Source organism: Lissotriton vulgaris, chromosome 3_1 (genome assembly GCF_964263255.1).
Source record: "Lissotriton vulgaris chromosome 3_1, aLisVul1.2, whole genome shotgun sequence".
Lineage (NCBI taxonomy): Eukaryota > Metazoa > Chordata > Amphibia > Caudata > Salamandridae > Lissotriton > Lissotriton vulgaris.
The window spans coordinates 285,967,554-285,978,845 of record NC_141689.1 but is presented as its reverse complement, the minus strand read 5'-3'; the positions used below and the strand labels follow the sequence as shown (position 1 = coordinate 285,978,845).

At 46.0% G+C, this 11,292-nt stretch overlaps 1 protein-coding gene across 1 annotated transcript in view; it reads left to right on the top strand.

Annotated features, from left to right (window-relative positions):
* Positions 1-6,441: 6,441 nt before the first annotated feature.
* NARS1 (asparaginyl-tRNA synthetase 1) overlaps positions 6,442-11,292 on the top strand; it is a 155,190-nt gene continuing 150,339 nt past the window's right edge. Inside the window, exon 1 of the mRNA XM_086960444.1 lies at positions 6,442-6,649. Within this exon, the coding sequence (XP_086816570.1) occupies positions 6,604-6,649 (46 nt within the window). The 5' untranslated portion in view covers positions 6,442-6,603. The remainder of the gene's footprint in view (positions 6,650-11,292) is intronic.

Here is an 11,292-nt window from a genome sequence, read left to right as displayed (position 1 = left end):
GTCTGCCCTGTTCCCATGATGCACTGGGCCAGGGACAGACTGATTTGCATATAGCCAGGTTCTGAGCTGGGATGGGGCAGTGAGATAAATAACGGTGATGGATCAAGCCCTGATCTTTGGACTGGGTAAGAGTGGTCTGCTCAATTCAGACACTCTGTTCATCACCACCCCCTTTTGTAAATTGATTTTGGCCACTATAGGTGTGGCAGGGTATACTCAGACATGAGTCCCTTTCTCACTGCTCCATCAGGATTCAAGCAAGCCGGGCCGAAGAGGCTGAAATGCCAGAAACCGGTCCCCGGTAGCTTGTCTCCTTTCTGGTAAAGAATTGGCTTGGTAGTTTAGTCTGCCCTGTTCCCATGATGCACTGGGCCAGGGACAGACTGATTTGCATATAGCCAGGTTCTGAGCTGGGATGGGGCAGTGAGATAAATAACGGTGATGGATCAAGCCCTGATCTTTGGACTGGGTAAGAGTGGTCTGCTCAATTCAGACACTCTGTTCATCACCACCCCCTTTTGTAAATTGATTTTGGCCACTATAGGTGTGGCAGGGTATACTCAGACATGAGTCCCTTTCTCACTGCTCCATCAGGATTCAAGCAAGCCGGGCCGAAGAGGCTGAAATGCCAGAAACCGGTCCCCGGTAGCTTGTCTCCTTTCTGGTAAAGAATTGGCTTGGTAGTTTAGTCTGCCCTGTTCCCATGATGCACTGGGCCAGGGACAGACTGATTTGCATATAGCCAGGTTCTGAGCTGGGATGGGGCAGTGAGATAAATAACGGTGATGGATCAAGCCCTGATCTTTGGACTGGGTAAGAGTGGTCTGCTCAATTCAGACACTCTGTTCATCACCACCCCCTTTTGTAAATTGATTTTGGCCACTATGGGTGTGGCAGGGTATACTCAGACATGAGTCCCTTTCTCACTGCTCCATCAGGATTCAAGCAAGCCGGGCCGAAGAGGCTGAAATGCCAGAAACCGGTCCCCGGTAGCTTGTCTCCTTTCTGGTAAAGAATTGGCTTGGTAGTTTAGTCTGCCCTGTTCCCATGATGCACTGGGCCAGGGACAGACTGATTTGCATATAGCCAGGTTCTGAGCTGAGATGGGGCAGTGAGATAAATAACGGTGATGGATCAAGCCCTGATCTTTGGACTGGGTAAGAGTGGTCTGCTCAATTCAGACACTCTGTTCATCACCACCCCCTTTTGTAAATTGATTTTGGCCACTATAGGTGTGGCAGGGTATACTCAGACATGAGTCCCTTTCTCACTGCTCCATCAGGATTCAAGCAAGCCGGGCCGAAGAGGCTGAAATGCCAGAAACCGGTCCCCGGTAGCTTGTCTCCTTTCTGGTAAAGAATTGGCTTGGTAGTTTAGTCTGCCCTGTTCCCATGATGCACTGGGCCAGGGACAGACTGATTTGCATATAGCCAGGTTCTGAGCTGGGATGGGGCAGTGAGATAAATAACGGTGATGGATCAAGCCCTGATCTTTGGACTGGGTAAGAGTGGTCTGCTCAATTCAGACACTCTGTTCATCACCACCCCCTTTTGTAAATTGATTTTGGCCACTATAGGTGTGGCAGGGTATACTCAGACATGAGTCCCTTTCTCACTGCTCCATCAGGATTCAAGCAAGCCGGGCCGAAGAGGCTGAAATGCCAGAAACCGGTCCCCGGTAGCTTGTCTCCTTTCTGGTAAAGAATTGGCTTGGTAGTTTAGTCTGCCCTGTTCCCATGATGCACTGGGCCAGGGACAGACTGATTTGCATATAGCCAGGTTCTGAGCTGGGATGGGGCAGTGAGATAAATAACGGTGATGGATCAAGCCCTGATCTTTGGACTGGGTAAGAGTGGTCTGCTCAATTCAGACACTCTGTTCATCACCACCCCCTTTTGTAAATTGATTTTGGCCACTATAGGTGTGGCAGGGTATACTCAGACATGAGTCCCTTTCTCACTGCTCCATCAGGATTCAAGCAAGCCGGGCCGAAGAGGCTGAAATGCCAGAAACCGGTCCCCGGTAGCTTGTCTCCTTTCTGGTAAAGAATTGGCTTGGTAGTTTAGTCTGCCCTGTTCCCATGATGCACTGGGCCAGGGACAGACTGATTTGCATATAGCCAGGTTCTGAGCTGGGATGGGGCAGTGAGATAAATAACGGTGATGGATCAAGCCCTGATCTTTGGACTGGGTAAGAGTGGTCTGCTCAATTCAGACACTCTGTTCATCACCACCCCCTTTTGTAAATTGATTTTGGCCACTATAGGTGTGGCAGGGTATACTCAGACATGAGTCCCTTTCTCACTGCTCCATCAGGATTCAAGCAAGCCGGGCCGAAGAGGCTGAAATGCCAGAAACCGGTCCCCGGTAGCTTGTCTCCTTTCTGGTAAAGAATTGGCTTGGTAGTTTAGTCTGCCCTGTTCCCATGATGCACTGGGCCAGGGACAGACTGATTTGCATATAGCCAGGTTCTGAGCTGGGATGGGGCAGTGAGATAAATAACGGTGATGGATCAAGCCCTGATCTTTGGACTGGGTAAGAGTGGTCTGCTCAATTCAGACACTCTGTTCATCACCACCCCCTTTTGTAAATTGATTTTGGCCACTATAGGTGTGGCAGGGTATACTCAGACATGAGTCCCTTTCTCACTGCTCCATCAGGATTCAAGCAAGCCGGGCCGAAGAGGCTGAAATGCCAGAAACCGGTCCCCGGTAGCTTGTCTCCTTTCTGGTAAAGAATTGGCTTGGTAGTTTAGTCTGCCCTGTTCCCATGATGCACTGGGCCAGGGACAGACTGATTTGCATATAGCCAGGTTCTGAGCTGGGATGGGGCAGTGAGATAAATAACGGTGATGGATCAAGCCCTGATCTTTGGACTGGGTAAGAGTGGTCTGCTCAATTCAGACACTCTGTTCATCACCACCCCCTTTTGTAAATTGATTTTGGCCACTATAGGTGTGGCAGGGTATACTCAGACATGAGTCCCTTTCTCACTGCTCCATCAGGATTCAAGCAAGCCGGGCCGAAGAGGCTGAAATGCCAGAAACCGGTCCCCGGTAGCTTGTCTCCTTTCTGGTAAAGAATTGGCTTGGTAGTTTAGTCTGCCCTGTTCCCATGATGCACTGGGCCAGGGACAGACTGATTTGCATATAGCCAGGTTCTGAGCTGGGATGGGGCAGTGAGATAAATAACGGTGATGGATCAAGCCCTGATCTTTGGACTGGGTAAGAGTGGTCTGCTCAATTCAGACACTCTGTTCATCACCACCCCCTTTTGTAAATTGATTTTGGCCACTATAGGTGTGGCAGGGTATACTCAGACATGAGTCCCTTTCTCACTGCTCCATCAGGATTCAAGCAAGCCGGGCCGAAGAGGCTGAAATGCCAGAAACCGGTCCCCGGTAGCTTGTCTCCTTTCTGGTAAAGAATTGGCTTGGTAGTTTAGTCTGCCCTGTTCCCATGATGCACTGGGCCAGGGACAGACTGATTTGCATATAACCAGGTTCTGAGCTGGGATGGGGCAGTGAGATAAATAACGGTGATGGATCAAGCCCTGATCTTTGGACTGGGTAAGAGTGGTCTGCTCAATTCAGACACTCTGTTCATCACCACCCCCTTTTGTAAATTGATTTTGGCCACTATAGGTGTGGCAGGGTATACTCAGACATGAGTCCCTTTCTCACTGCTCCATCAGGATTCAAGCAAGCCGGGCCGAAGAGGCTGAAATGCCAGAAACCGGTCCCCGGTAGCTTGTCTCCTTTCTGGTAAAGAATTGGCTTGGTAGTTTAGTCTGCCCTGTTCCCATGATGCACTGGGCCAGGGACAGACTGATTTGCATATAGCCAGGTTCTGAGCTGGGATGGGGCAGTGAGATAAATAACGGTGATGGATCAAGCCCTGATCTTTGGACTGGGTAAGAGTGGTCTGCTCAATTCAGACACTCTGTTCATCACCACCCCCTTTTGTAAATTGGCTTTGTGGATTACAGCACAGCATTCGACAAAGTGGACAGAAAACGCCTATGGTGGAAATTAGAAAAATGGGGGATATCACCGAAACTTTTAAAGGCTATTAGGTCACTATATGAGGCCACCTGGGTGCGGGTTAAAACAAGAACTCGCACTATCACTCGCAAAATAGCCACAGTAAACGGGCTGAAGCAAGGGTGCGTGCTGGCCCCCATCGTATTTAATCTATAAACCGCGGATTTGGGTGAGGCCCTAAAAGGTGCCAGTCTAGTAGCCCCCAGACTAGGAAGACTGAGGCTACCAGTTTTACAGTACGCTGATGACACAGCCATAATGGATCACACGAGGATAGGCCTACAAAGAGCTTTAACAGCCCTAAACAGCTTCAACATCGCCAATAGCCTGACAGTCAACAAAGGGAAAACTAAGGTCATCATCTTCGGATCCTACCATCAGAAACGGAAAGCACAGCGGCAGCTGGGAAATGCTCAAATACATTATGTGGCCTCTTACAACTACCTGGGGGTCTGGTTTTCGGAACGGGCCAAAGCAAATGTTCACCTTAATCAGCTGACTTCGAAAGCCAACAAGGTAACACACTTGATAAGACAACTAAGCCAGAATCTGAATAGCCCTTCCGCTAGCTCAAATCTGATAGCCTTAAGAGCAAAGCTTCTTCCTGCAATCTCCTACGGACATCTGGCATTTCCTGGGAAGCTGGACGCACTTCTCAACTCTGCCCAAGTTAAGGCTTACAAGTCGGTGTTACATATACCTAGGTCTGCAAGAAGAACCAGGCTGAGACTGGAGCTTGGCCTATCAAGGCCTGACGTGATCGGCCAGGGGGACCTTATCAAGTTGTACCTGAGGATATTAAAGGCCCCGGCTAACTCCCTAAAACACCACTTGAGATACATCTTTGAAGACCCAGCGTCGACATGGCACACTAGGCTGGGAATTGCAACTAAAGCTCTTAAGATAGTGGAAGAAAATCTCGTGAGGCAGGACATCCCGCTGAACGTTTGGAAGAGAGCCATTAACAAACAAGTGAACGAAATCTCCTTTGAACTTGATTATAAATCCCTTCGTCATAGCCCCAATTTGGAACCCCTAAACAACTCTTACACTGTGGGCAAAGCACAATCATATCTAAGCGAGGCCATCACAACACAGGCCCGAAGCAAAATTTTATCCATGAGGCTGATCACGCTCGAGATAGCAGATTTCAACCCCGCTTGGGCCCAAAGAGGGGACTCCATATCCTGCAGGCTATGTACGTACAAAAGGGAATCCTGGCTGCACCTTCTCTGTTGCTGTCCTTACTTCAAGAATGAACGCCGGCGACTGTTGCGCCCGATTTGCCTCAATCGGAGCATAACAACATGCTCAGAAGCATCAGCCCTGTGTTTCTCCACCACCAACACTATGTTCCTAGAGAGATTAGCGAAATTCGTTTACCAAATTAGTTTAGCACTAAAAACCCATAATGAGATTATTTCATCATTCAGGAGGCTCACCTCAAAAGCAACTGATCAGAGTTGAAGTGCAATCGTCACGCAGTTTCATTGACAATGCCACTTGCATGCCCCCATATGGAAGAAAGTAAGGACTTGTCCTAACGCATACAATCCCGGGAAACGCCAATCAATGGGACTAAGACTGTGGGAGCTGTATCCTTCTTTCTCATTTTGTTTTTTTTATACCATTCTTTTAATTACCACAGGGTACACTTTTTTTTTTTTTTTTAAACAAGCAAAGAAGTCTTTATCTTTTTTTTTTTTTTTTTTAGAATTACTGTTCTCTGTACCCTCTCTTTTTACTGTAAAGATTTTAATTAATTGTACAGTTAATAAAAACCTGAAACCACTCCCTTCTAGAGCTTCTTGTTGCGCCAAAGGTGGTACATTCTGATATTTATCTTATTGTAGTGATTTTTCTGCTTGGTTTTAATTGCAATTAGGTTTCACTGTGTCTCATGAAGCACTTAAACACTAAGGAACCATGTAATATATGCAAAGCGATACTATTTTGCGTCTTGTCCCGTTTTGTAAAATTGCACACACAAAAACACAATGGCCATGTCTTACTAATTCATGTAACTTTTCATTTCAGAGACAAACACGTGTGCCCAAGGTAAACCAATCTGTTTGCGCCGAGTCAGATATGCAATCTTGGAAACGCAAAATGTTGCATGGAATGTGGAATGAACACAGTTAAAGTGGTAAAACAAGTATTACACAACATAACACAAAAGTTCAATTAACCGTGCTTCGGAAGTCGAGGAGACAACGTATGCATATTTTAAGGGATATAGCATTTTATCTATCTAGGCAGCTGCAGTTTTAGCCATTTCGCCCGCTGCTACAGTATTACTCGGGTGCACTGTCAAGATGGCCGCAGCGCTCTCAGTAACCTCACCGAGCTCCTAACGGGCTGTCACTTCTGTCGTGCTTTTGTCTTCCCTAGCGGCTTTTTACGACAGCGCGCCTTGCTTTGCGGCAGGCAGCCTGATGCAATCTTGCGGTGCTCTCTGAAAGCTTGGGAGTGGTGTAATTGTGCAGCGATAGATAGTAAGATCAGCATTGACAGCTGCCTCCTGTGCGTCCAGGGAGACGCAGGGACCCTCAGATCCCGGCAGGATGACAGAAGAAGTGATAACGAAGACCGCTGACCTGCAGCTGAACGGTAAGGCTGCCTATATCTACCGAACCGCCCGGAAACCGGTGGGGAGCAGTGTAGCGACCCATCGCCAAAACACAAACGTTGCAAACAATATACCGTTTCTGTTCAGAGACACGTGTGCCCAGTGAAAACCTCAAATGTAATTCGTAGCTCCTAAAATGCCCGTAGGAGAGTGTATCATTTAATGAGAAACGTGTTGGTGGACTGTAGATGTACGTTCGAGAAGTTGAAGTGAGCTGTGAGGGGTCATGTTAGTATGTGCTTTTCTTTGCACTGGCTCCTCCTGACATATTTAAAGTACTACCTTCTGTGATCTAGGACCTTGTAACAGCATAGCCTTTGTTTCCTTTTTGTTTGAAGTGTGTGCATCATCACAATTCTCCATTTTTATCAAACTCACATTTTAGCTCTATTTTATTCAATTGTAATTTCTCTCTCTTACTACTCTTGATCTTTACCTGTGGACATTGGAAAATGGATTGTGCCTTATTTTGAATCTAACGTATTTGTATGCTGCGATCATTAGCTCATACAGCTAAGAAGTGCATGCATTTGTGGTATGTTTTACATCTTTTAGAGTTTTTAATATGTTGACTATAATTATGTAAAAATGCTTTTATGACGTACGGTCGAAATAAAGCAAATTGAAATAAATCGCTTTTCTTTGAGGCAAACCAGTGTTGAACAGGAGGCTATTTACGTTGGATGGTGTGAGGGGTGCTAGACAGGATGGTACTGCAAACGAGGCAGTCATGTGTAATGCTTTAAACAGCGTGCTATCATTAAAACTCAAGTATATTCGTTATCCGATGACGTGCAATGAATGTGGCACATAGGAGAAGGGAGGCACATTTACAGTAGTAGATGCCGCGTTTACGATGTACACGATGGAGGAATGTGCTTTGTAGACAGCACAGGTCAGAGGGAATGTATTACATGTATGAGTGAGTATTGTGTGCATAAGATTATACCTCTAATTATTTATGGGCTTCTTTGGTATATGCTTAGTATCGTTGTATACAAGCTGTAGTTAGTATGGCTAAATGATTACCCAGTCGACGTCATTTCTGCAACAACTGAATTATCCCACGCGTTACTGGAAAAGTGATTCATCACCTCTTCCACTGGCTCCTCCTCCCATCATGCTTCTTCATAGAAAGCCTTCTTTTTTAAGGAAAGAAAAGTGGAAACAATGGTCTACGTAGTTTCTGTTTTATGTTTGTCAGCTATGTCCTTTTTGTAAGCCACCTGACAATTATGAATGTCAGAATCGTCTCATTGATATGTTTCGCATAACATCTTGACAACCAGTGACTTCATTCATCCGACTTAGAAATGTTTTTCCCACAGTCTTTAATTAGCCCGTTGAAAAAGAGAGCACACTCCCATAAATATTTACTGCATTGGGCTAAAATAATATATTTCTTTATGGAGTACAATAGAGATGGGTTCATCTGGTTAAATCTAGGAAGTGCGGACAAGGGATGGAGCTAGGTTTAAAATACTGAACAAAACGCCACGAGAAGTGTATACCAGGGCCACTAGAACTATGCGATTGTGTTGAGATTTTTGCATAGTTGTAGATTTGCCACATAATCCATCATCATCCCTATACAGATTTTAACCCAAAAATAGTTTCTATCTTTATACCGTTAAAAAGTAAGAAAAAATAAATGAAGACCATAAGGCCCTTTGCAAAGGTTGACTTGTCACCTTTCCGTAACTTATTGCAATATTTGGGTGTTGAACTGTTGCAATCGAGGAATAACTAATGCCCAGACTGTTAAAAAGATTAAAAATGACAAAATAGTGAAAAATGATATCACAAAATGTGCTGCATAGTGCAGCATAATTTGCCTTTTATTGCTTCTACAATTTACTCTGCTTTTCCGCATAATTTGACCCTCCCCTGCCGCATAATTCCAGTGGCCCTGACCATGACTGATCTAAATAGCACAGTAAATACCCCTGTCTAACTGTCAGAGTAGGCTACTTTTAAAAATATTTAAGCTCCGGGCTCAGCTAAAGAACAATCGGGCAGGAGTTAGCACTAGCCCACACTACCCTCAGCCACCAGCAGTCACTTAACCATCGCATAGGAAAGGCAGTAACATTCCTGTAGATTTTTGGGTCTGATGAGACCCCAAGTGATGCACTACGCTTTGGCAGCTGACTCTGGTTAGGAAGAGAATAAGAAGATCTGCACCCTGTCTGTAAAGCATCCTACTGAGAAAACACAGATAAACTTGTATTGTACACAGTTTTGGATGCCAGGTCACAGAAACCAATTCACCTGCAGAAAAAAACATGCATCCACTCGATACCAATCTCTCCCTCAGTTGTGCCGGGACCTTTTTAGGGACTCCTTTTAAGGGCCACCCCAAGAGGAAACGCAAAACTGCATACATACGCAGCACCAACGCCTTAATATGGAGAACAGTAGTTCATGAAATGACACCTTGAAACTGGTGTCTTTAAAGGAGGATTCTTTTGCTTTCGCACACATACAAATATGACCTAGGTAGAATGCAGTTTGTTCCCTCATATTAATTTTCTAAATAATTAACCTGAGATTTATCTAAAGATTTGGTATTAATTCTCCAAACACTGAACATTCCCAGTTCCATTAGATCTTATTTTTATTTTCAAGAACTGGCCAATGTGGTCCATTGTTTCTTTTCTTGACCACTAAGCCACTTCGCAGAAAACGAGGCTGGTATGTGCACTGCTAACTGGAGTGTGTGGCCGGAGAGTGCTGTGCATAAGATGAGTACTGCATAAGATACAGGAGGGTGCTGTATATACTTGAATGTATTGGGCTTTGCTTCATTGTCCTGTTGGATAGATGATGTAATGTGGGTTATAAGTAAGCCAACAGCGGATTGGCTATGTAATGTGATTGTAGATTCATGGCTAGTGCTGCATTCAGCAGGGCAGGGAATCTGAAAAATGTAATGCCATGTTTATAGTGTACATGAGTAGAAGGTTCCCGCCATTTATAGCAACTTCAGCCTGCAATTGGACCAGACAGACCTCACCAAACACTTCCTGATCTTAGCAAAGAAACAATGATAACTACGTAGCCCGTCCTCACCCCAGAAGAAGCAGCTGCTGCCATGAAGTCCACACACTCAGGGGCCCCATTAGAATGCTGCCATCACCTTGTCTAAATCAGAGGATTGCAACCCTTCAGCACACTGCTCACGCCCATTCTGAATGCCTAACCACCTTCTGCGACCTTTCCAGATGACTGGTGGCATGCAACTGACCTCCCACCACTCAGTCTGGCTGTTTTGAAGTCTCAGAAATACACAGACTTCACCCCCTACTCCACTGAACTCTCTTGCTGGGAGTTCTGACCTGCCAGGAGTGCCTGTGACTGTGTGGGGCCTCTGGAGGTTGTTTCCTGTGCTGGGAGCTGGAAAGCGACGCAACAACAAGAAAATCGACGCATGGCTCTTCTTGCGACCGTTTTTCTGACGCAACATCGCGGTGCGAGAAGAATCTACTAGAACCGCTGTGCCACTGCTGAAACCGACGCTGCGACAAGAATCGATGGATCGCGGCAGAAAAGATTGACGCAGCACAGCTCGCTTTTGCCGAATCATTCGCCGCCGTATCCCGGATTTCCACGCATCATCTCTGTGCGGCAAGCTTTCCCCGACGCATCACCCGTTGATCGGAGTCGTCTCAGATTCGTCGCATCGCTTCCCCCTACAGACCGGACCCGACTCATCGCTCCCTTGTATGCAGTGGTTCTGTCTCATCGCCTCCATTAAGGTCTCCAGAACGTCGCATCACTTTGTTTTTCGACGCTTCTCATCGCTGCAGTTGTTTAGCTTTGTGACTTTTTTGTCTCACCACCAGGTGCTTTGCAAGAAATTACGCATCCATAGTTATCAATGGACTCAGTTACTAAAACCTTTTGAAAGTCATTTTTCTTAATACTTGTATGTTGGATTTTTGGTCGTGTTAAGTTTAGATAAACATACTTTATTTTTCTTAACCGGTGTGGTGTCCATTTGTGGTGTCATCACTGTGTTACTGTGAGTGTTGGTACAGATACTTTACACATTTCCTTTGGGATATGCTGTCTGCGCTTGTCAGGCTACCAAGGCGGTGAGCAGGGGTCATCTAAAGTGTGTATCCCCCATACCCTGACTAGAAGCAAGGGTCCCTATTTGGACAAAGGTACCTAGCTCTGCCAACTAGAGACCCCCATTTCTAGCCAAGGCCTTTCTTCGGGTCCCTAATAAACTTGGTCCTGAATGTCACCATTTTGCTGTTGATCTTAGGTGTACAAGTGGTTTTTCCGGCTAACATGGGTCTAGGACATGCCATCCTCCGTCAACCCTGAACCTCTTTGCCAATGGACTTTCGAATACGACTGGCCACATACAGTGCTACCTTATTGGCAGGTCCCAATCCGCAGAACAGGTGTTATGAATGTCTGGCACCCCCGCAGCATCCCATGGGGTAGACTTATCCCCCCCCCCCCCGCCATAGTCCAGGTAGAGCACATGACCGTGATATAAGACTTTTTTAAAGAATCAAAATAGGTAAAATGGCATGACACTACATCATCACTGAGACGAATCACTAGCAGCGTCTTCATCACCAGTGACTCCATTATAGTCTACACATCG